This window comes from Piliocolobus tephrosceles, chromosome 7 (assembly GCF_002776525.5).
Source record: "Piliocolobus tephrosceles isolate RC106 chromosome 7, ASM277652v3, whole genome shotgun sequence".
Classification (NCBI taxonomy): Eukaryota; Metazoa; Chordata; class Mammalia; order Primates; family Cercopithecidae; genus Piliocolobus; species Piliocolobus tephrosceles.
The window spans coordinates 1979528-2006134 of NC_045440.1; the positions used below are offsets into that span (position 1 = coordinate 1979528).

The following is a 26607-nucleotide window of genomic DNA, read 5'->3' on the forward strand; positions in this document are numbered from 1 at the left end:
CATTTCTGCCTTAATTTTACTTCGCAATATTATACAATTCAAACAACAATAAATATGAGCTGAGATAGAGTGCATTTACAATCAAACCACTAGTATTTATATACTTTAAAATAAGATTTGAAATATTAATACTAATATCAAAATAGTTAATAACCTAAATGTCAATGTGTTTGCAGTATAAAAGGTCTAAAAAAGCAAAGAAGCATGCATTATGTTACAACTAAATGTCTTTTTAAAAAAATGTAATCAACGCAATTTCTTAACCATACTTTTTTTAAAAAACAAAAGCTTGCACAAAGACATGTCTATTACACCCGGTTTACAAGGAACATCTTTACAGGAGATTTTCTTTCATTTTAAGCTATGTAATGAGTAGGCCAGAGAGAATCTACTGGTAAGAAACTTCAGTGACTATAATAACTAATATTTATCAAATTTTAAGTTTAATACACTCTGTAACATGTAGTTTTACCAGTATTGAAAAATTTATTATTTCTTAAGGTATATTCTGACATATTTGTCTTTTAATTCACCTACTTTTGATCATACTGTTAGAAAATAATTGGACATGAAATAGTTTGGATATAAGTTTGTTCTGAGTTCGCTGCAAAGAAGTTAAGAAATCAGCTGGCAAAATTATTTTAACTTCAAGAAAAAATGGCCTTAAAAAATTAAATAAGTTATATATTTAGCAAACCTAAAAGGCAAGAAGTTATGTTAAATGTTTAAGAAGTAAATGGAAGTAAATCTAAATCGGCAATAAGACGGTCAGTATTGAAATGAAGCTCTCATTTAAACTTATTTGCTGAACTTTCTTTTTGTTTCATATATTGTTGTTTTTAGTATAGGCATGAACGATCCTGTAATCAATTCAAAAAGGAAGACTGCAGTCAGGCAAACATTTCCTCCCAGTGCCTATCAGCACGTCTTTCATGTCGTGGCGTCCATGTTAGGAGTATCAGCGAGGTAGTGTACAAAGGAGCTTCTTAAACAAAGGTTGTCATTTTGGCAACACACATAAACGTTCAGTGATTTCATTTTACTGAAAATCAAAATGTTGATTCATTAAAAAGTTGAAGAATATACTTAAGCTTAACTGTTCAAACTCCTCTGATTTCATATATTTTTCAATCATATTTATATATTAAATGCCATTTTCAGGATTGCTGATGTGTCACTATAATTTTATAAAAAACATCTGAAACAATTGATCATTTAAGGCGCGCAATAATGGAAAGCTATAGACAGGTTTTTATTGTCGAAGGATTAACAAATCAATGATTACATACACAAAACAAAAGCACAGAGCCAGGGGCAGTCTTTCACACTGCCCAAAATGATGAGTACTTATGTGAATAGATACCATTTTCCTGTATTCTTTCAGCATATAAAATAAAAAGAAAATACATGATTATAGGAAGTCATAACCTAATCCTACAACTCAAACTCTCTTTAAAAACAGAATACTTACAATGAGGGTGGTCCACAGTAACACATGCCTTACAGTTAGCCTCTCCTACAATAATGCTGATTTTTAAGAACAGAACTATCACAATCCAACCCCAATCAGGCCTAATAGGAAGGATTTATTGTTCAGAAATTAGATATAAAGTATATACCTAAGTAAAACACCAGGTAGTATTAAAAAGAAAATCGGTAAACTTTCTAAATTTTCCTCCTACTTAAAACATTTTGAGAGAACCAGAATCGTTTAATTATAAAATCTAATCAACCAAAATTAAGGAATTTTTCTCCAAGTATTGCAAACACAGCTCACCACTTCTTCTCCAAAAGATTTAAATTTCTATTCTCTACCATTCCCAGCCATTTCTGCCAACATCATAAAAATCACCTTTCATCATTTCCTTCTCACAATGAGAATTCACTAATCGCATACATCTCTTAGACATACACACCTCCCCACCCACCTCCCAAAAATGGTTCAGAGCAAAAGACACACAAAAAAATAATGACCAAGCTCACATTTCTTGTTTGCCCTTCAAGCGAAGTCTGGTGTCTTCAGCTTGCCTTTCTGGTCTTCAGTGTTGTCACTAATTGCTGGGGGATGTAGTTTAGGACAGCATGAAGCAGCAGAAATAAAAGCTGTTGCTTTAAGAAAACGTTTTCTTAAACACATGGATAAAACAACTTTTACTCTGACTTCCTGGCTGGGCTGCAGAAAATCTTAGAAAGGCTCCTTGAAAAGTTAATGTCTATAAATGTCTAAAAATAAAATAAAATAAAATCTAAAAACTTACGTTCTGAACACATTCCGAAGGATGTCTTTCTGATTTGATTTGAAAGCAGGTTTGTGTTGATGAACAAACTTTATTTTGTAGAAAATTAATATTCCCTCTATTAGAAATTTGCCTTGCCATCTTCTATATTAATCCTGTCTCTCATGGTATAATCATACATGCAAAAAATCAAATATGGTATTTCCCAAATGCATGGACACTGTGGAAGCTTCGTTTTGAAAAAGGCTTTTATTTCCCTTAATACTGGTGACTAAACGTCATTGTATGTACCAACACTTTCAAATAGCCCAAGAGACTTAAAAAGCCTTCTAAGTTTGAAAACCAAAAAGTTCTGAGTTTTTCTGTACCCCAGGACGGTTTTCTTTCCTGAAGCTCAAGCCGAGAAAGCAGACAAAAGAAGCTGATTTGACTGAGCTGTGCCAAGTCTTGCCTTTTTTTCTTTCCTCAGCTCTCCCTCTGCCTCTCTCTCTCCCTCTTTCTCTCTCTCACTCTTTTGCTCCCAGTATGGCAACCTTCCGAGCAGTCTTGGCGGAGGTCCAGGCTGTGCCAGTCTGTCTGAATTCTTGTCTCCAAAAGATGTCCTTTGCGGATCAATTAATACATTTGAAAACAGGAAACCGTGGTACGGTACCCAAATCCTGGCACCAACAGCATCGACTTCTGCCAAATCACCTTACAGATTTCATGGTATTCTACCTTTCATAATTATTACTAACATGTTCCCGGAGCAATAATGGAGTACTAGAAGCCATTCACTGCTCAGCAATAAGGAATCTGTTCCCTAGAAATGTCCATATGCGACATATGCACAACCTGCAATAAATCAAATTTCTCCTGTGAGAAGAGATGTATGTAACTTTAATAAGCACCACATACTGTATTTCTTTTTATAAGACTTGCTTTTCCTTGTCCTGCTGCAAAGACTCATGGGAGAACAGAAACGGAGGCAAGCAGATTAAAATTAAAACTGTATGCCCAGAAATGTCATGCTTTATCCTATGGAGAATGAATATAGTTTTGATTGATCTGTAACTTTATTTTTAAGGAGGCTCTAATACAAACTGTACCTATTCAAAATTTTACTACAGATGGAGGGAGGAGAGGAGTTCTTTTGACAAAACAAATAACAATAAAAAAGAAAAATAAAACATCTAGGGTAAATTTAATAAGAGTAGGTATCTTTTCATATTTTGACACCTCAAGGTCTAACACAGTCACTTGTTTACTTAATTCATATTAATACAATATAATAAGATTAAATAAGTACTGTTTGCTTTTATTTTTACCATAAACACCTTTTGAAGCAAAACAGCCAGTCTGTGGTTCACACACTTACCTGGTGTAAGAAATCACTTTTGCCTATGAGGCTCGAACACAGAAAATAGCCACATTCTAGAATCATCATTGTTTCATAGAAAGAACCCAGAAGAGTGACTTCTGGTCCTTGATTCTGTCACTTTCAAATTTAGATAACTCAAGGTCTCAAACTGCTAATCTATCTAATCTCCGCAGTTTGCTCATCTACCAAATATGAAAATCAGTGACTTCCTACTCTTTGCTCCCAAACTACTATGTTTATGCACATAGTACACCTTCATCCTAACTGCATAGTAATTAGTTAAGTACGTGTGCTTTGCCAATCAAATGTGTCATCCTCACAATTAGGATTATGTGTCACTTATCTAAGAAAGCAAAGTCTTGCATAGAGCCTTCCATATACAGGTGCTCAACAAACCTATTAAGTGAATAAGTTATGGGAACAGATCACATCAATATCACTCTGAATGACAGTGAAAAACAAAACCACGTATTACTAAACCATAAAGTTGATAGATCAAACAAATGCTACAGAGGTATCAAAGGGTTGAACTAAAGCACTGACGAGAGCATCCTGTGCTGTCCTTTCAAATACGGATGGTGAAACGTGGGCAGGGGCTAACAGTGAATTTGTAATTCAAAACCAATAACCTGTTAGTAGCCAGAGACTACAGAGACTCTTGAAAGCAGCATGGGAGAAGCAACTCATCATGTGCAAGGAATCCTCGGTAAGATTAACAGCCGATTTGTCATTGAAAACCATGGAGACCAGAAAGCAGTGGGATAACATAGTCAAAGAGCTGAAAGGAAAATAACTGTCAACTAAGAATTCTATGTCAGCAAAACTATTCTTCGAAAATGAAGGAGACATTAAGACATTCCAGATAAAAACAGAGTTCATTACTAGCAGACTTGCTCTACAAGAAATACAGGAACGTTTCCACCAAGCTGAAATGAAAAGACACTAGACAGTAAATCAAATCAATGAAGAAATATAGGAGTAAGTATAAAGGTAACTGCAGAAGTGAATATTTTACAAATAGTATAAATGTATTTTAAAACATGTAATATAGTTTAAATTTTTTAATATTCTTAAACATTTCTAAAATATTTAAAATGGGATAAATGTACTCTTTTCTGTCTGATTTAAATGACAAAAGCATAAAACGGTTGTTATAAACCTATGTTGAAAAGCACACAATGTATAAAGAGGTAATATGTGACAATAAGAGTAAAGAAGGAATAGAACAGAGCTATATAGGAGCAAAGTTTTTGTATATTATTAAGTTGGCATTAATCTGAATTAGATTGTTATAAATTAAGATGTTAACTGTAATCCCCAGGGCAACCACTAAGCAAATAACTCAACAATATAGAGGAAAATAAATGGCAAGGAAATTAAAATGTTACTTGAGAAAATATTTAACATAAAATAAGGCAGTAATAGAAGAACAAAAAAGACAAAGATACATTGAATATAGCCAAATAGCATAAATAAATCCTATCTCATCAGTAATTGCATTAAACTTAAATGAATTAAACATTCCAATTAAAAGACACAGATTGGTAGAATGGATTAAAATTTTAAAACATAATTCAACTATATGCTGTCTACAAAAGACACATTTTACACCTAAAGACACAAAAAGGTTGAAAGTAAAACTATGGAAAATATATATACCATGCAAACAGAAACCCAGAGAGAGCTGGAATAGTTATACTAACAGGCGAAACAGACTTTAAGAAAACTCTTGCTACTAGAGATAAAGAAGGACATTTTAAAATGTTAACAGGGTTAATTCATCAAGAAGAGACAACCAATATAAACATATGTAAGAACAGAGCCCCAAAATACACAAAGCAAAATCTAAAATAATTGAAGGGAAAAATAGGTAATTCAACAATGATAGTTGGAGACTTCAATACCTTTCATTCCACAACTGCTAGAACAGACAGACAAAAGATCAGCAAGGAAATAGAAAACTCGACCAACACTATAAATCAACTAGTACCAACAGACATCTACCAAGCAATATACCCAACAGCAGAATTTTTTTTTTTTTTTTTTTGGAGAGGGTGTCTCACTCTGTCACCAGGCTGAGTGCAGTGGCACGATCTCAGCTCACTGCAACCTCCACCTCCTGGGTTCAAGCGATTCTCCTGCCTCAGCCTCCCAAGTAGCTGGGACTAAAGGCACCCGCCACCACGCCCAGCTAATTTTTGTATTTTTAGTAGAGATGGGGTTTCACTATGTTGGCCAGGATGGTCTCCATCTCTTGACCTCGTGATCTGCCCACCTTGACCTCCCAAAGTGCTGGGATTACAGGCATGAGCCACCGTGCCCGGCCAGAATGTACATTCTTAACGACACATGGAACTTCCTCCAGCAGACAATATGTTTAAGGTTATAAAATGAACCTCAAATTTAAAATGATTGAGTCAAAGTGTGTTTTCCAACCACAATGAAATAAAAGTAGAAATCAATACAGACAAAAAAAAAAAAAAAAAAGAAAGGAAAAAGCACAAATATATGGAAATTAAATAACACTCCTAAATAATGAAGAAATAATAAAGACTAGAGTGGAAATAAATGAAATAAAGAACAAGAAAACAAATACGGAATATCAGCAAAGACACTGCAAGACTACTACAGACCCTTTACCTCACATCTATTAGAATGGCTGCTACGAAAAAGATCAACAAAAACAGGTATTGGCGAGAATGTGGAGAAAAGGGCACCATCTACACCATTGAAAGGAATACAAATTAATACAGCCATTAAGGAAAACAGTATGGAGGTTCCTCAAAAATTAAAAATAGAACTACCGGCCGGGCACGGTGGCTCACACCGGTAATCCCAACACTTTGGGAGGCTGAGGCAAGCAGACTGCCTGAGGACAGGAGTTCGAGACCAGCCTGGCCAACATGGCAAAACCCCATCTCATCTCTACTAAAAACACAAAAGTTAGCCGGGCGTGGTGGCAGGCACCTTTAATCCCAGCTACTCGGGAGGCTGAGGCAGGAGAATCACTTGAACCTGGGAGGCGGAGGTTGCAGTGAGCCGAGATCACACCATTGCACTCCAGCCTGGGTGACAAGAGCAACACTCCACCTCAAAAAAAACTAGAACTACCATATAATCCAGCAATCACACTTCTGAGTATATATCCAAAGAAAATGAAATCAGTATACTGAAGACGACCTGCACTCCCATGTTCACTGCAGCATTATTCATAATAGCCAAGACATGAAATCAGCCTAAGTGTCCATCAACAGATAAACGAAGAAAATACATATGGCAAATGGAACACTATTTGGCCTTTAAAAATAAGACTCTGCAATATGTGACATCACAAAAAAGAATACGTGAAGCAATGCACATAATTAGCTTGATTTAGCCATTCTACAATGTATACATATTTCAAAATATATTTTATAGCATATATACAATTTTGTCAGGTTTTAAAAATGAATAATGAACATTAAGTAAAAACTTAAAACACTACAGACCAATATTCCTTATGAATATAGATGAAAAAATTCTGAATAAAAAACTATCAGACTGAACACAGTAACATATAAAAAGGATTATAAGCCATGACCAAGTGTGATTTATCCCAGGAATACAAGACCGGTCCAACATATACAACTCAATCGATGTAAAATACCATGTTAATAGAACCATGTACAGAACCCATATGATCATCTCCACACAGAAAAGCATCTGACAAAAATGCAGACACAAATGCCCACAAAAGCACTGTTCACAATAACCCAAAATGCAAACAATCTCCATGTCCAGCAGCTATTGAATAGATACAAGGTTGTTGGGCCCTACATTAGAATATTACTCAACAACACAAAGGAAGGAAGCACTGACACATGCTACAGCATGGATGGGCCTTTGAATAAAGTATGCTAGGCCGGGCGCGGTGGCTCAAGTCTGTAATCCCAGCACTTTGGGAGGCCGAGACGGGCAGATCACGAGGTCAGGAGATCGAGACCATCCTGGCTAACACGGTGAAACCCCGTCTCTACTAAAAAATACAAAAAACTAGCCGGGCGAGGTGGTGGGCGTCTGTAGTCCCAGCTACTTGGGACGCTGAGGCAGGAGAATGGCGTAAACCCGGGAGGCGGAGCTTGCAGTGAGCTGAGATCTGGCCACTGCACTCCAGCCTGGGCGACAGAGCTAGACTCCGTCTCAAAAAAAAAAAAAAAAGAAAAAAGAAAAAAGAAAAAAGTATGCTAAATGAAAAAGCCAGACACAAAAGTCCGCATATTGTATGATTCCATATATATGAAAGGTTCAGAAGAAACAAATCCATCGACACAGAACATAGCTTATTGGTTGCCAGGACCTGGGCAGAGGAAGACTGGGAAGTGACTGCCAGTGACTATGGGGTTTCTTTTTGGAGTGAACCAAACATTTTTATGGTTTAATGGTGATGTCTGCACAACAAAGTGAATGTATGAAAAACCACTGGATTGTACATAATAAAATGACAAGTTTTATGGTATGTGAATTTTATCAACTTTTTTAAAGTTGCAGTCCATCTCTCCAGTATTTACAGGTGTTACAACCCAAAGTAAACTCACAAAAATCCTTTATAGCCTCTTACACAGAGGCAATACTATACATTAGCTAAACGCTTATCCACCTGAATCTGCTTTGGGAATCTGCCCAGCTAACTCTAGTGCCTTACTCTGTTTTGACTTCTTGGTTCCATCCCAGCCAACTCCAGCATTCCTGGTTCCATCCAAACACCACTCCCTTCTGCCAGCTCCCTTGGTTCTGGCTCTGAGAGCTTCTGCTCTCCTGGACTGCTAGGCCCTCCCAGAGGCACCCAGTCATTTTTGTCTTCCAACTCACACTGCCAGGCCCTAGGGAATTCAAAATTTTAACACGCCCTAGCCCCCTCTGCATGTTCAGTCTCTGCTTCCCAGGACTCACTTTGCTCTCTATGTGCACTACGAATCCCAGCAGGCACACACGGACCTTTTCAGTACTAACCCAAGACCTGACTCATCTCCTTTCATGCTGCTGTGGTTTGGATGTGGTTTGCTTGTCCTCACCAAGTCTCAAGTTGAAATCTGATACCCAGTGTGATGGTATTGGGAGGTGGGACCTCCTGGGAGGTATCTGGGTCATAGGGGCATATCCCAGACGAACGGATTTGTGCCATTCCCAAGGGACGAAGTGAGTTCTCACTCTCATGAAATGAGACTGTTTCTAAAGAAACAGATTTGTTCCCTGAGAGTAGGTTGTTATAAAGCCAGGACGCCCCTTGGGTTTGGTCCTTCTTCGCAGGTGCTCGCTTCTCCTTTGACCTTCTCCACCAAGTTCTGATGCAGCACAAAGGTCCTCACCGGAGGTCAGCAGATGCTAGTGCCATATTTCTTATACAGCCTACAGAACTGTGAACGAAGACGACTTCTTTTCTGTATAAATTACACAGCCTCAAGTATTCCGTTATAGCAACACAAAACGGACTAAGACAAATACCTACCTATCTTCTACCTGCTGTGGTTTCCCCTCCTAGCCACGTCCTTGGACAGGATGCTGCTTTCTATACCCGCATCAGACGCTGTCCATGGGAATGTGCAATGGCAAATTCACAAATATGGGGCATTTTCCCTCCAGTTTGTACTGTTTACCTGATTTACTGGTGGCCTCAAAACCTTTTGATTCAAGCTCAAAGAGGAGGTCAAAATGAACACAAAAGGGAAACAAAAGGAGCTGATTCTTAGAAGTGTTGTTTTAAAAAAAAATAAATTTTACTGTGTATATTTGAGTTTCACAACGTGATGTTATGGGATATACATATAGACAGTAAAATGGTTACTACAGTGAAGCAGACTAACAAATCCATCATCTCAGGGTTACTGTGTATGTGTGTGACAAAAGCAGCTAAAATTTACTTATTTAACAAAAATCCCTAATACAATACAAGTTTAATAACTTTAGTCCTCATGTTGCACATTAGATCTCTCATTTGTCCAACATATCTGCTTTTTTTTTAATCCTTTGATCTACATCTCCCCAATTCCTCTCCCTACCTGCAACCCATGGAAACTGCTGCTTTATTCTCTGTGTATTAATATTTGAGATCTTTTTAAAAATATTTCATATAAGTGAGATTATGTAATATTTCTCTGTGGCTTATGTCACTTAGCATAACATCCTTTAGGTCCATCCGTGCTGTGGCAAATGGCAAGATCTTCTTTCTTAAGGCTAATATGCCATTGTATACATATACCACATGGTCCTTATTCCTCCCTTGATAGTTTTTTTTTTTTTTTTTTTTTTTGAGATGAAGTCTCACTCTGTTGCCCAGGCTGGAGTACAATAGTGTGATCTCAGCTTACTGCAACCTCATCTTCCTGGGTTCAAGCAATTCTCCTGCCTCAGCCTGTAGAGTAGCTGGGACTGCAGGCTTGCAGCCACCACACTCAGCTAATTTTTATATGTTTAGTAGAGATGAGGTTTCACCATGTTGGCTGGGCTGGTCTCAAACTCCTGACCTCAAGTGATCCGCCCGCTTCAGCCTCCAGAAATGCTGGGATTACAGGTGTGAGCCACCGCGCCTGGCCAACTCCTCCCTTGGTAGACATTGGTTTCCACATCTCAGCTATTGTGAATGCTGCAGCAGACAATGGAGGGCAGACATCTTTACAAGGTAACGATTTCATCTCCTTTGGGTATATTCCCAGAAGAGGAATTACTGGGTCATATGGAAGTCCTATTTTTAACTTCTTTAGGAACCTTCATCCTGTTTTCCATAACGGCTATACCAAAACACATCCCCACCAACAGTGAACTAGGGTTCCCATAGTTGGTGGTTACAAATGGTAGCACAGGGAAGTCTTTCTACAGACTTAACAGAAGTCTCTTGCGAGTGGCAGAAGAAACGGGAAGTCAAAATGAACAGACTTCCTCTACATCTGGGGTTTTTCCAACTTCCTTCCAGGGAGCCCTCAAGTCCCCCAGATGCTTCAGGGCTTTGACAGTGGACCAAGAAATGATAAGCAGGTGAGGTTCTAGATCGCCCCTGCATTAACTGAAGTATTTGCCATTAAAAGTAATGGCGAAAACCGCAATTACTTTTGCACCTACCTAATTCCTCCATTTCTGTGATTTATTTGTATGAGGTTTACCAGAGATTTTGTCAGAAAGTCTACTGCATTTGCAGAACCCATGAAAATTAAAATAAATTAAACATTTCTCTCTTAGAAAAAGTTTAAAATCCTTTGCTTTAAGCCAATCTCAGAAAACACTCCCTAACGAAATAACCTAACAAGAAACCTCGAGGGTATGGCACTCTCAGGATATTTACAACGTAAGCTAATATTGTCATCTGACATTAAAGACTGGGACAGGCAGCCACTCCACCAACCATATCAAGAACAGACCTACCTAGCACTCAGGACAGAAAATGGAAGACAACTGAGTTATGGACCATTTCCCTACTTTCTTTCCCTCTGGAAATTTAGATCCTTAGAGCTACAACCTGAAACCCCAGAGAGCACAGATCTGGTCTCCTTTCCCCGCTATTCCTTAAGTGTTAGACACATCCATTCACTCCAACAACTCTCTCCAGCACTGTCTGAACAACCACTACTTGCGGGGCATGAGCCAAGGGATAAGGAACCCCTGCCATCATGGAGCTCAAGACAGACAGATGTACAAACAAATAATTATAAATACAGGGCCGGGCGCGGTGGCTCAAGCCTGTAATCCCAGCACTTTGGGAGGCTGAGATGGGCGGATCACGAGGTCAGGAGATCGAGACCATCCTGGCTAACATGGTGAAACCCCGTCTCTACTAAAAATACAAAAACTAGCCGGGCGAGGTGGCGGGTGCCTGTAGTCCCAGCTACTAAGGAGGCTGAGGCAGGAGAATGGCATGAATCCGGGAGGCGGAGCTTGCAGTGAGCTGAGATCCGGCCACTGCACTCCAGCCTGGGCGACAGAGACTCCGCCTCAAAAATAAATAAATAAATAAATAAATAAACAAATAAATACAGGCCCTGCATGAGCTGTGGCAGAAGCACAGACACGCTCTCCCAGGGACACAGGAAGGAAACAACCTGTTCATGAGTCGTCCACCACCGACCAAATGCATATCATTTCACTTAAAGAAAGAAGTTTTAAAAACATACTCATTTCATAGGCATTTATTGTATTTATAGGATGCGGAAATTAGTAAAGCTCTGGGAAACACAGAGGCACATCAGAAAGGTTCCAACCCTCAAGACGCTTAAAGTCTAGTAGGAAGATAAGACACTTTGCAAACACAACCATGCTTTACACGTGACAAGTCTTATCATTGAAACATCTCCCAAAATAACGTTCTCCATGCTGCCTCCCTGGTGCCAGAGAAGATAAACTTCCTTTCCACAAAGCTCCAGTGTGGAATTCCGAGGGCCTCCTTCCTAAGGCCAATCCAAATTATAGCCATTCCCTTCTCTTTCCTCTCACTGGCCCAACTCTCTTCACCTCACCTCTCCTCTCCTTTCCCTCTCCCTCCTTCCTTCTCCACCAGCATCTAGTCATGACTTGCACTCATTGATTCATTAAGTCAGTATTTACTGAGTACCTGTTACGTATGAAATATGAGGTTAGAAGCCACAACGGACATAAAAATGAAATAAATGAAAGGTGAAATCATGTATTAAGAATAACCACCACAGTAAGATGCACTCTTTTTTTTTTTTTTTTTTTTTGAGGCGGAGTCTCGCTCTGTCACCCGGGCTGGAGTGCAGTGGCCGGATCTCAGCTCACTGCAAGCTCCGCCTCCCGGGTTCACGCCATTCTCCTGCCTCAGTCTCCCGAGTAGCTGGGACTACAGGCGCCCGCCACCTCGCCCGGCTAGTTTTTTTTTTTTTGTATTTTTAGTAGAGACGGGGTTTCACCATGTTAGCCAGGATGGTCTCGATCTCCTGACCTCGTGATCCGCCCATCTCAGCCTCCCAAAGTGCTGGGATTACAGGCTTGAGCCACCGCGCCCGGCCAAGATGCACTCTTTAACTCATTCACTCCTCACCTAAGCTTTGGAGGAAAATAGGTATTACTTTATGGATGAGGAAACTGGCATCTGAAATTATGTGACTTGTCCAGACCATCAGATTAATTTCTAGGGTACAAAAATTTAAAGCAACCATCCCAGGTTTCATTATTGAATGAATTCACAAAGCTGAAATTAACATAGGTGCCTTCATACATTCAACTTCCTACTTAAAAGTACTTCTTGAAAGGCTAATTGGCATCTCAAACTCAATTTGGCCAAACCAGAATTCTTGGTTTTTTCTCAAAAAACTTCATTCCTTTTTCAACCTTCCATTAAACGGTAGCACCAACATCCAAATGCTCAACCTAAAAACCCAAGAGTCATCCTCAGTTCATGCCTCATCACCCGCTAGAAAGGCTATTAGGATAAAGATAGACAATACCAAGTGTGGCAAGTATATACAGAAGCGAATCCTCATATGCTGCCGGTGGGAATATAAAATGGTAAACAGTTTAGCAGTTTCTTAAAAAGTTACACTGATCACAGGAACCAGTCATTTCCACTCCAAGATCTATCCATGAGAAATGAAAATGCGTTCACAAAAAGACCTGTACCTTCACAGAAGAATTATTCATCATACCTCAAAACTGGAAACAATCCGAATGCCCAGGAGCACAGTCTACTGCCACTAAGGAATAAAATGAAACAATTACTAGTAAGTGCAACAACATGGAAGAACCACAGCAACATTATGCTAGGTAGAAAAGTCCAGATAGAAAAGACTGCATGTTGGATGATTCCTTTTCTATGAAGTTTCTTTTTAAAAAGAGAACTATAGAGACAGAAAGCAGATCAATTGTTAGCTGGAGGCAGGAGCGCAGACTGACTGCAAAGAGGCAGGAGAGAACTTGTGGGGGTGACGGCAGTGTTCTAAAACTGGACAGCATTGATGGTTTCACAAGTGTACAAACTTGTTAAAAAGAAACTCCACTACTTTAGAAGAGGTGAATTTTGTGGTACACAAATGATACCTCAATATGGACACAGAACAGAAAATATTAACATAGCATCCAAGCTACTGTATCGGGCCTTCAATGGGATATCAATGAGATAACTAAAATACTGCCCCACCTAAAAAAGCTTCCACTCATCTTCCAGTTGCAGAAACAGGACAGAGACACGGAAATTATTAGATATCACGTGCCAAGAAATGACTGCCAAACACATACAATAGCACAAGAAAGTTTGGAGGAAGAGGGGGGCCCGGAGCCAGGCAATGGGGAGGCCTTACAGGTGATGCTCATCTCAAACAGAGCCATGAGGATGAGTGGAAATCAGAAACGAGGAACAGAGCGGATATTCTCAAGAAAAAAGCCCAAAGGCAGGAACGCTCAGGGCGTGGCAGTGATCAGTGGCTGTCTGGCTAAAACAGAGGCCCACAGAGGACAGAAAGAGCCCCAGGCCAGCTAAGAGCCGCCAGAGGCCCGAAGCATCCACTCCTCACAGATTTTCCTCAAACTTCAGGCCTTTGAGCACTGTGTTCATGATTTTTGCCGTATTTAAAACTACAGTACAATTAATTTATGATTTACTCGGTATGTTTTAAACTCACTTCTTTTTACCTAGATTTTTAAAGGAAATTTTATATTAAATATAAAGGGGAACCAGCATCATTTGCAAAAATAAATTTTTTTAAATAAAAGAATGTTACTGAATTCGCAAAGCCTATAGCTATCTCTAAACTTGAGACCTACTTCTATTAAAAAAGATAGTGAGTATTGAAGATTAAAAACATTCTAAAATTCTAAAACAGCAAATTCTAAAAGGATAGGGCAATAAATGTAATAACTAATTTTATTTAGCACTTACTATAGCCACACACTGTTCTAAACACTTCTCCTTTTGTGTCATTTAATCTTCACAGTAATAATACCTACCTCATCAGGCTATCATCAACCCCATTTTTCAGCCTAGGAAAAATTAAGGCACAGAGACCTTAACTAGCTTGACCAAGGTCATGCAACTTGCTCAAGGTCACAGAGTAACAAATTTCAGGGTTGGGACTAAACCCAGGTAGTCTGTCTCCAGTTTGTATACCTACCCACTACAATTGAGCCAATCCTCATGTGAAATAATATTTAGGAAGGTTTACATGGTTAAGATCTATTTTATGAACTAAAAGAAGAGACCAGAAGACTATTGCAATGATCCAGGCATCAGATCCCATGAGCCAGTGGAGCCGGGCAGGGGTCACTGCTGTTAGCTGCAGGCAGCAGAGGGCTGCAGAGCAGGAGCTGGGCCCCTGCCCAGGGCTCTGGCCAGAAGGCAAACCTTAAAGAATGAGGCTAAGGCCCAGGTCAGAAATGCAAAACCTACTGTGAAAGAGAAGAGCTAGAACACCATCATCCTTAGGCGGCCAGAAGTCAGAACTTGGAAGCGTGGACAAGTCACGGGGAGAAGTCAGAGGGTACTCCATAACCAGCATCCAGAGTAGCAGGGTCGCTGAAATGCCAGGCCCTGCCTCGACAGGATCCCGATGGCACCCAACAGCCTCTAATGATGTGACACTGCCCAAGTCCTTGCACATTTCACTTCCAAACGTAATATTGATACGAAGACTTCAATTTTATTTGTAAATGGATTTCAGGTCTTTCAAGAGCACAAAATTTAGCTGTACCTTGGCCTAAATCCCCTCTTTGAAATTCAAAGTAGTCACTTAGGACTGGGATCTAATTCTCAGAGAAAGTATTTTAAAATTAAAATTAAGCAATACATTTAAATGCTATTTCCAAGCTCTGACAGGTCTGAAACATCGTGAATACAGACACCATTAATTCACAGACATCAAAATTGTGTTATTACCTTAAATCTTCAAAAATCATTGTTTGGGGAAAAACAGGATAGCAGATGAAACTGTCAGAATAAGAAGAAAAGAAAACCTCGTTGAAGAAAATTTCCTTTGCATAGTTTAAAAGACTCAAAAACTCAAAAACAACTGATTTGGAACTGCCCAATTTGATACTTAACTCAGGTTTTGTTAAATAAGCAGAAAAATTAGACATTGTAGGTTGCTGATTCCCCCCGGAAAAAAAAAAAATGTGATTTCTTATTTCCCCGGAGAAAAGCTTTAAGTGCATCAATAGATTTCTCTGGATATCAAATATTTCTCCATCATTGTGAGTAAATTATATTTGGATCAAAATCAGATGGATTAAATTTCTCTTGAGATACCCAAGAGATTTGTAAGATACAGGGAAATGTCACATATCTAAAAACAGTATTTTATCCTAATACCTCCATGGAAATGTCTCTCAATTAGAATATTAGCCAGAAAACAAATCTAAAGTGAGTTTTCGATTTGACTAATTCAAAGTAACTTGTTAAAACTACATTGTCATTTGCTGATGTTAAGATCAAATTCATAATCTTTTGGGCCCTTTAAAAATCACTGGAAATATGGCTTTATATTTTTGTTTTTAACACAGAAAAAGAAACATATCTGAATGAGTGATAAGTTGGATGGGAGTCACAATTTAAATGTTATGTATGCAACAAAGAACGTAAGTATGGTTACGTGCTTCCAAATTCTTGATAAATGCACCCCCAGTCAGTGCCATCAGCTTGGAGGCTTAATGATTCTCATCTGTGTTATTTTTGGCTTCCTGACTAGACTACAAACTCCTTAAGAGCTGAGATTATTAACTTTTCTAATCATCCATTAGCACCGTGCTGAGCACATGTAGTCGCTCGGTAAATATTGATTGAATTCCTACTCTGTTCACGGCACTTTGGTCGGTGCTCCAGGGATAAGGTGATAGAGTGAATACAGTCCCCTTCACAGCAGGAGCGGGTGGAATAAAGCGCAGCCGTGGGATGGGCAAAGGGGGTCACAGCACGCCGGAATGGAGGCCACAGAGAGGGATCCCTCGAGCCCCGCCACCACCTCCTCTTGCCTATTTGGTTCCACATGCGGTTCAAGCTCCAAGGTAACACAATTTAATCCCAGGTCAGTGTTTATCAAGTCCCACCTTTGCTTGAGAAAACAACTTGGTAAGATTTGGCAGTAAAAGACGAGACCCTTAGCGCACGGATGTTAGTGAGAACCCACGCCAAATAGAAGTGCTCCATCTGTTTTGTGGGAGAAAAGATGACATACATTTTCCTAGGAGGGCGAAAGGAGGGCTGGGAAGGAAGGTGGGCAGCTTCGCCCTCAAGCAAGGAGAAGCTGTGAATGAGGCCATCTCAGCAGCAGGAGTAACCAGGGTTAGAGGCCCCCCAGGCCCCCTTCCGTGGTGTGTGTGGTGTGGCCCCTCCCCCATCACTCCTTCTGGTCTTCAGGAAAATCTAGGACGTTCTCACCTGTGTTAAGGGTCAGGTTTTGTTGGGTTTGCTTTGTTTTGTTTGGCTTTTTGGTTTTTTTAGCAGCAGGGTTTCGCACCATCACCCAGGCTGGAATGCAGTGGCACCATCACAGCTCACTCAGTCTTGACCTCCTGTGCTCAAGCAATCTTCCTGCCTCAGCCTCCTAAGTAGCTGGGACTACAGGTGCACACCACCACACCCAGGAAATTTTTTAAATATATTTTTGTACAGTTGGGGGTCTCACTTTGTTGTCCAGTCTAGTCTCAAACTCTGGGCTTCAAGCATCCTCTTGCCTTGGCCCTCACAGTGCTGGGGTGCAGGCATCAGCCACCAAAGCCATGGGTGAGGTTTTGATAGAAAATTAGACAGGAGTCAGCAGAGGGGTTAGAGTTCAGTGGTAGAACATCTGACTGCAGATCAAGAGGTCCCCAGTTCAAATCCGGGTACCCCTCAATTTCCTTTATGTTGGCCATGTGCAGTGGCTCACACTTATAATCCCAGCTCCCAGCACTTTGGGAGGCCAAGGCAGGCAGATCACCTGAGGTCAGAGTTCGAGACCAGCCTGGCCAATATGGTGAAACCCCATCTCTACTAAAAATACAAAGATTTATTGGGAGTGGTGGTGGGTGCCTGTAAGCCCACCTACTCGGGAGACCAAGACAGGAGAACTGCTTGAACCCGAGAGGCGGAGATTACAGTGAGCCAAGATCACGCCCACTGCACTCCAGCGTGGGCGACAGAGTAAGACTCCGTCTCTAAATAAATAAATAAATAAATAAATAAATAAATAAATAAAATAAATAAAGGAGTCGATTCAGTGTGAAAAGGAGAGCGCATCTGGGGATGCCCGAACCTTGAGGCAGAAGTAATCGTGAGAACACAAACTCCCCTAGTCACACACACACTCCAGAATTTAGAGAAATGTTAAGGAGAGCTTCACGTTCCCATGGCAAGGAACTAGGGACTAAGCCAAGGAGCAGGAGGCCCAAATGCCAAGTGGGTTATGGAAGTCAGCTACAGGATGCCAGGTTCAGACCACCAAAGGAGCACCAGCCGCCTCAGAGCAGGCCCCTCCACATGGAATCATCCCCTGCCCTGTCTGCCTAGTTCTTATATGACGCCTCCTGATCTACCCCTTCCTGCTGTTGCTGTGGACAGCCCTCCAACTGAACCTGTGTGCAGCCCAGACAGGCCTGCCACCCCCTGCTGCGCTGGCTTAGCCTCTGGCCTTGCCCTGCCCCACCTCCATTTTAATCCATATTGTGACATCCTGCCCAGGCATCTCCCCAGCATCCAACCTCAGCCTGTTTCCCATTTGCTACTTCTCTGTCAAGACAGTTTATCTGGACTATGCCTTGCTCAACAGCCTTCAGCAGTACGGAAGACACTGCACGTGGTAATTAGGAAAGACTAGTCTTTAGGAAGAAAAGCTGTAAATAAATTTCACACTGAAGATGAAGCTGCCAAGGCCAGGCACAGTGGCTCACACCTACAATCCCCGCACTTTGGGAGGCCGAGGCAGGAGGATGGCTTGAGTCCAGGAGCACAAGACTAGCCTGGGCAGCACAGCAAGACCTCATCTCTACTAGAAATTAAAAAAAAAAAAAAAAATTAGCTAGGCATGGTAATGCAAGCCTGCAGTCCCAGCCACTCGGGAGGCTGAGGTGGGAGGATTGCTTGAGCCAAGGAGTTCAAGGCTGCAGTAAGCTGGGATTGCTCGACTGCACTCCAGCCTCCACTCCAGAGTGAGAACTTCTCTAAAAAAACACAACAAAAAAAAAAGAGACAGATGCAGGCTGGCACAGAACTGACAGTTCACAAAGCACAAGGCCCGTGTGCAGTCCATGTGCAAAGAACCTCGGCTCCTAGAGGAAATCACAGCATGGTTCTGCTTCCAAACTGCCTGAGTTTCAACTATACTTTCAAATATTCAGAGAAAACAGGGTTGGTCTCTGTAAGAAATTTCGGGGGGTGGGGGGGAAGACTTAAAAAAAAATCTGCAAGAAGCCATCCCATTGAAATGAAACAATAATAAGGGCGGATAAAGTTAGTTCCGAGGCAGGGATATGGATTCATAATTGCCAGAGTAACTTCCCCTAGACTGAGAAGAAGAATGTCATAACTGTATTAGCAACCAGGCTGCTAGGCCTCCATCTTCTTTCTCTGCCTTTGCCTCAAGGGGAAAAACAGAAAAAGAGGGGGGAGAGCAGCAACGAGACCATGCAAGAAAGATGTGTGGCTTAGAGTTCCAATCCATCAGCTTCTGAGGAAAGGAGAATAATTCTGACAGGAAGAGAGAAAGTACTCAGCATAACACAAGAATGCACTTAAAATCACCATAGGTCAGGAGGAAAGAAGAGCCTCCAGGAACTTTGCTTTCAAGCCCTTTTCATAAGTAAGCGAATTTGTGACCAGAGAAGTTAGGTAAATTGCTCAAAGCTGCACAGCAAATTAATAGCAAGCCAAAACCCAGAATTCCTGAGCCCACTCTCAGTGATCCTTCTGTGGGGCCACAGTGGCTTCTCACCTTGGCTCTGATGAAAGAACAAGCCCAGCTGAGGGGGAAACACTGTGGCTCATGGGCATGGCTGGATAGCCAAGAGCCCTGTCACGCTTAGCACCCAAGCACCAAATATGAACGACTAGGAAAGGTTTTCCTTAAATTGTGCAGGGAGGGACACTGCGGGGAAGGAAGGAGACCCAAAGCTTCATGATGTGACACTTAAGGTCAGGTTTCATAAGGGAGCTATTCATTTCTACCAGGAGCTCACGTTATGGCTGCTAGTGAGAAAGGTGGTAAGCTGTGATGTTCCTGTAATTAAAGAGCTTTATTTTTCTAGAACAAACATGGTCCTACGTGGTGGCTCACACCTGTAAGCCCAGCACTTTGGGAGGCCTAGGCAGGCAGACTGCTTGAGCCCATGAGTTCGAGACAAGCCTGGGCAACATTGCGAGACCCTGTCTCTACAAAAAATACTTAGCCAGGCATGGTGGCACATGCCTGTTAGTCCCAGCTACTTGGGAGGCTGAGATGGGAGGATCACCTAAGCCCAGGAGGTTGAGGCTACAGTGAGCCAAGATTGTGCCACTGCACTCCAGCCTGGGCCACAGAGTGAGACCCCGCCTAAAAAAAATTTTTAAAAGTACCAGATCATACGCCCAGCCAGGTGCTATCTCTCACCTGGTTCTTGAAACCTGCGAGCCTGGGGGCAACACTAAACTCTGCGGGATGGGGAAGCAGTCCCCAGAACCTCACAGGTAGGATCCTGCCAGTGGCAGAGTCTCAGGACACAGCAGTGAACATTGGAACAACACAAACGTCCAGCACGCCTGCGGCCCTAGCACAGCTTCTAAGCGTGGCTCGTGTGAAAAGCTAGCAAGGGACCACTGGCTCCAAATGTGATCCTCATTTATTTTCCATTGGAGAGGAACCTTGTTAAGGATAAGAAGACATCTATGTTCAATCACTTGCAGGTGAAAAAATTCCAACTTGGAGTGGCTTCAGGAAAGAGAGGTCAAGAGAAACAGGGACTGGTTGTTTTTGGTCAAAGAATCCAAGGCAATGCTGAAGAGTGAAGCCACGGGAAGGGCAGGAGCGTGGCGAGAGCTCAGGAGCCTGGAGGCAGCGGGACCAGCCACCACTTCCGCCTCCTCCCATGGGCCCCAACCTCTCCTGCTGGAAGCAGTTCTCCTCCAGGGTGCAGCACCATGGCGGCTGCCAGCCCTAGAGCTTCAGTTTACAGCTCCCATTCTCTGGAAAACAGGCACACAAGCTGCAGGAAGGAGACGCTGTCCAGACAGGGTCAGATGACCCACCCCAGGGGTCACTGGTGCCTGAGGGCAGAGTCTCCGTGGCCGGTCCCGCACCACAGGAGCCATGTGAAGGGGGCCAGGGCGAGGGTCCCCAGTGAGCCTACAGGACCCACCTCCATCACACCAGGCTCCACCTATGCATGTGAACGTACGCCCACACCAACCGTCCACACACCTCTCACGTTTCAGCTTCCATCCTGGGCTCCACCGTGGGTATTCCACTGGATAGCAAACCGGCTGAGGGAAGGAGGAGGGGAAGGAGGAGGAAGAGAAGGGAAAGGAAGAGCAGAGGCCGGGCGCGGTGGCTCAAGCCTGTAATCCCAGCACTTTGGGAGGCCGAGACGGGCGGATCACGAGGTCAGGAGATCGAGACCATCCTGGCTAACACGGTGAAACCCCGTCTCTACTAAAAATACAAAAATCTAGCCGGGCGCGGTGGCGGCGCCTGTAGTCCCAGCTACTGGGGAGGCTGAGGCAGGAGAATGGCGGGAACCCGGGAGGCGGAGCTTGCAGTGAGCTGAGATCCGGCCACTGCACTCCAGCCCGGGCGACAGAGCAAGACTCCGCCTCAAAAAAAAAAAAGCAGAAAAGGAAATTTCAAAACTGTAGGGACATCTCTATAGTACTCACCTCTCCCCATCCAAAACACCCGTTACTGTGTACTTACTGGAAAACAGCGACTACATTTTCCCAATTTGGCTTTATAGCAGTTCTAAATCAAACTTTTATTTTGTGTGTTTAATTTCCTATGCTACTGCTCTCCACAGAAATTGGTTGGGCCTAAATCCCAAACCTTCAAGGAATTAAGCACAGAAGTGAAAATATTAGTGAATATTGTCACTAATATTAGGGTGAATAAGATGCTGTGAGATACATCTTGACACATAAATACTGTAGCAACAACGCAGAGGATTATAGGGGGCTAACACACGGCCCGGGATGAGTCAGTTGGACCAATGGACACCAAGAGTCTCCTAAATGGACAATAAGTCGCCCGGTCCAGATTCCATGCGGCACTGAGGGCCTCCAGAAGGACAGGACTGTAAAAAACTCATTAACAGATGAGTTGTCAGAAGCCTCAGAAAGCAAGCGAAGGAGGGAGGAGTGAGGGAGGCTGAGAAGAGAAAGAGCAGAAAAATAACTATGAATTAAAAAAACAAAAGGGGTCCAATCCTGGTGGCTCATGGCTGTAATCCCAACACTCAGGGAGACTGAGGAGGGAGGATCACTCGATCTCAGCAGTTGAAGACCAGCCTGAACAATATAGGGAGACCCTGTCTCTACAAAAAAAAAAAAGGAGACAGGTAGTCAAAAAGAATTCGTGTATAAAACAACAAACAGTAGTACAAAATTTAGATTTTCTTCGACATCTTCCCCTATCTTCCCCCTTTAGAATACACACATTTTTGAGTCTCTCCCACCTTTAAAAACCCTACCCCTTTTGAACCTGCTACCTTATTTCCAGCCAAGCTGTTGAAAGAGAAGCCAGGATCTGCAGGTCTCCACACTTCCCACCTGGCCATGGTGCCTGGCTCCTGCCCTCCCTGTTTTCGCCCATCACTGCTGGCAAAAGCTTTTGGTTGCCAAATGCAATGACTGTGGCCGACCATCCATTTCTTCCTGATGTTCTCATTTCTCTTGGTTTCCTGAGTACTCTTTGCTTTTCTAACTACTTTTTCCACATGAACCTGGAGGCTCCTTGTCCTCTGCTCTTTAAGTTCTGACATACATGTACAGAATGTGCAGGTTTATTACATAGGTGCAGCAAACCATGGCACACATGTACCCATCAACGCATCACCTATGGATTAAGCCCAGCAGGCATTAGCTTTTCTTTTTCTACTGTTCTCCCTCCCCCTACCCGGCCCCAGTGTATGCTCTTCCCCCACCCCCCATCGTCCGCTCTTAAATGTTGAGATCCCACAACACTCATCCCTGCACTCCCTTCTCCTGATGCTACCCACTCTGTCGGAGCTGGGTGGAGACACTTGCGGAAAGGCAGGAGACTAGGAGAGTAGAATCCAGAGCTGGGAGGCACTCCCAAGCCAGCCACCACTGTGTGTAAGGGAACCTCCCAGCCTCTGTTTGACTCTTTCTTCTGCCAAAAGGGAGCTCACTGCCCTGCAAAGCAATTCCGACTGGGGCAATCAGGAACAACGCTGCCTGCAGGAAGCGATGGGAATGGAAGCTGCATAAATGCACACCCATGTTGACCATCAAGAGTCATTCTGAGAGAATCTTTTCCCAAGAGGTTATAGGACTATGGGTTTAAGTAATAATCAACCTTCCTGCTTCACAGGTGGACCCAGAGGCCAGTCCTCCAAAAAGGAAGGCTGGAGCTCAGGTGGAGCTAAAGGCCGTGTGCACCTACAGCTTAGCTGCCTGCCACACACCGCAGCTCTTGCAGGAAGTGTGGTGATGTCACGTAGCCATCAGTCACTCTTACAAAACGGGGCAACAGCATGACAGTACACTGTTCCCTAAGTGTCCCTACTGGACCCATCACACTGCAAAACAAACATTCTGTGCATCTGGCAGGAGCCAGGTACCATTCTAGGCTCTTTCCCTTTTCTCTCATCTATTCCCAGAAATAGCCACTGTCTGTTTTACAAATGAGAAAACTGAGGCAAATTGATCCAAGGTCACACAGCCAGTAAGCACATGATGTGCAGCTCCGACTCACAGTCCAAACGCGAAGTCCCTGAGCTTTCCGCCAAGCCAACATGTCCTTCACTAGAGAACACATTTCTGAATGTGCCTATTTATACTGAGGCGGCAGACATCGAAGTATGGTCACGAAAGGTCCTGTGGAGAGGTAATAAGCAAGCCTTCATTTCCCAGCATCACACTCCACGGCATAAATGAGTTTCCATATCTTGGTATTAGCAAAAGGGAGGAAAGTGGTACCCTTGGGAGAAAAATATGAATGATGCTAACAGAATGCAGCAAAACCAATAAATCCAGAGACTAATATTGCTCTGGGATCTCCGAAGCAGTTATGCCGGGACTGAGAACCACCTTACGAGAGTTCTTCGTGGAATCTGTTAGATCATAAAATCATCTCTTGATGCTAGAACATAAAACAATGTCTTTTTTATGTAAACACAACCTTGGGGAAACTGAAGATAACTGTGGATCTCTCTAGGATATTTTCTTCTGTCATACTGGGAGCCATTTCCTTCACTCACCAATATTTTTACATATTTGTAGAAAGACTTCTCTTCCATAAATATTGAACATGAATAGTAATGCAGAAGCTAAAAACTCAGATCTCTTCTAATAACTGCTTGGAAAGTCAGCCATTGGACACGCACACACACAATCATAACAAAATTTCTGAAGATGAATGGTTTGTGCTAGAAGGTAAAAACATAGCTTCCATTTATTGAGATTCATTAATATTAATACCTATTGGCCTGAATTATACTAAAAGAGTTTTTATTGAACACACAGCTTCCAAATACAATACCACAGAGTATAAGCTCAATCATTCTTTAGTTCATTTAACTAACGGTTATCATGTAACAGACATGCGTAGGTGTGGGAGGGATCCACATAAGTAACTAAGCTCTCATTAAATTTGCAATGCCATTATAGAGAAAAGAGAAATACATTAATCACTATCATAAACAATAAAAAGACAATATATGAAGTCTTCAAATAATATGACTGCATACCAAATGAGTAGTAAAGAAAATAAATGCCAGCAATTCCTAAGCAAGGAAGGTCAAATGGATTGGCTGGTCAGGGACAGACTGCCTGAGCATCCTGTTATCAGGACCACTCAGACACCCTGGGGCTCTGAGAAGCACTCCTTCATGCTGATGCACACATCTCAGGGTGCAAGGAATGCTGAATGGTAAGCCAGACACCCCAGGGACCAGCAGAAGTCCCTGCAGAAGGCTCACTGGTAGATGAGGTGGCTCTTTATAAACTGTCTCTCTGAAAGAGGTAAGGCAATGGAGTTCTCAGCAATGCAATGCTTTCTCGGGGGGGCTCTGTGGCTGCCGGCTATTCCATTCTGCAAACTCTTACGCGGTTTTCTTTTCATCTGCTAACGACAGTGCATTCAAAATTTTTTACTTCAGGTCTCATTTTCCCCAGCTGGAAAGCTATGAATTCCCTCAAAGTATTTCATTTTCATGACTCTTCTCTTTTGGGTACAATCTGTTAAAATATCAGATCTTTTCAGCAGGCCAAAGAATAATTTGTAGCCTCATCTGAACAATGCTTTTTAATTTTGCACATAACTTTTGACCTACGCAAAGTATAAAATATCTAATGGCAAACTAATTTTTTTAAATCAAAGGTAAAACATGAAAACTTTTTAAAGGAAAATTCAACACTAATATTACTTTCCTATGGTAACATCTTTGAAAGAAATCATTTTATAAACATGCTCTGGGAAGACATCCGATGTTCCTAAATTTTATACTTTAATGTAATTATAATATAATCATCTAAATATATTGTCACCACATTTCTTCCAGTTTCATTACTACTAGCCTTTGCTGTATTATGATGCAAATTTAATACACTTGTTCAACAAGTTAGTGGATCAGAAATATACCCTGCTGAGAAACACTATAGAAGTACTTCCATGAAAGGATACAAAATTCCTACAGAAATACAAGTAACCATACCTTTTTTTTTTTTTTTTTTTAAACATTGGGCAATAGTCTATGTCCCCTTTCATAAGAGGCCCAGCTTACAGAAGAGGTACCAGCTAACCCAGAGGACACACAGGCCTCTGGTGAGGGAAAAAATCAAGCATTTGGCATCATGAGTCAAAGTCATTGAGTATCTCACTGAACGGCGAGAGCATTTTGATAGGATATCCAGGAGAAAGCAGCTGGAATCTGAGAACTCTGATCATGCCAGCAGCTTCCATAACCAGGCTAGGAGTTCAGAAAACACAGGAGGGAAAATGACTATCACCAAGCACCAAAGGGATTCTACCTCCATCTCCCCAAGGAGAGACACTGAAATGAAAGCACAAAACAGAGTCCCAAAGCCCTAGTTCCAGCTCCAACTCTAAGAGCAATCTAAGCTGAAACAGCCCCAAGGGGCGGCAGAGAAGTGGAAGAAGCCAACTTTAGCCTTGAAAGTCCCAAGATGTTTTAGACAAGGCTGCAAGAAAAACAGAAAACATCCTGTGTCGCAGTCCGTCAGGCTGCTGTAACAATTTACCATAACCTGGCAGCTTATCAACAATAGAATCTTCTTTCTCACAGCACTGGAGACTGGAAGTCCAAGATCAAAGCGCTGGCAGGTTCGGTGTCTGGTGAGAGCCCAAATTCTGGTTCACGGACAGTGCCTTCTCACAGTGTCCTCATATGGCCGAAGAGACTAGCTAGTTCTCTGGGGTCTCTTTTATAAGGGCACTAATCCTATTCATGCAGGTTCCACCCTCATGACTATTCACCTCCCAAAGCCCCCACTTCCTAATCCCATCACCTGGCAGGTGAGGATTCTAATGTGAATTCAGTAGGGGCACATATGCATTCAGACCACAGCAACCTGGGAGGAAGGAGCTCAGAGCAGGAGCCAGCCTCAGGGTGGAAGTGGAGATCTGGAACACTGAGGCCAGCAGCAAATCACAGAAAGTGTCCAGCACTGAAGAGTGTCATTGGACAGGTCAGAGTCGCTGCTGTTCCCTAAGCAGAGAGAGAATGAAATTCAAATTTGAGGTAGATGTTGATAATGCTCTGAACAGCTCAGGCAGGGGAGAGTGAAGACAGATCAGAGACCAATGAAGGAAAGAAGTCATCGGGACTCATGGGAGGAAGGATAACTCAAATGCAGAGGTAAGGCTCAAAGCTGACCCTGACTGTGGCTTCTGGAATTTG

General features: G+C 42.2%; 1 protein-coding gene across 4 annotated transcripts in view; it reads right to left on the reverse strand.

The window, feature by feature from the left end:
- Positions 1–26607, reverse strand: part of MSRA (methionine sulfoxide reductase A) — a 364854-nt gene that overhangs the window by 329410 nt on the left and 8837 nt on the right. The window contains exons 1-2 of one of the 4 annotated variants that reach the window (XM_023225266.2): positions 2259–2749; positions 1984–2058 (exon numbers count right to left, since the gene is read on the reverse strand). The exons of 2 other annotated variants lie outside the window; for them this stretch is intronic. Coding sequence is in view for 1 of the 2 variants with exons in the window: in XM_023225265.3 (XP_023081033.1) it covers positions 2259–2271 (13 nt within the window). In the remaining variant the exon portion in view is untranslated. Of the gene's footprint in view, positions 1–1983; positions 2059–2258; positions 2750–26607 lie in introns of those variants that run through there. One more of the 4 variants, XM_023225265.3, reaches the window with a different exon arrangement.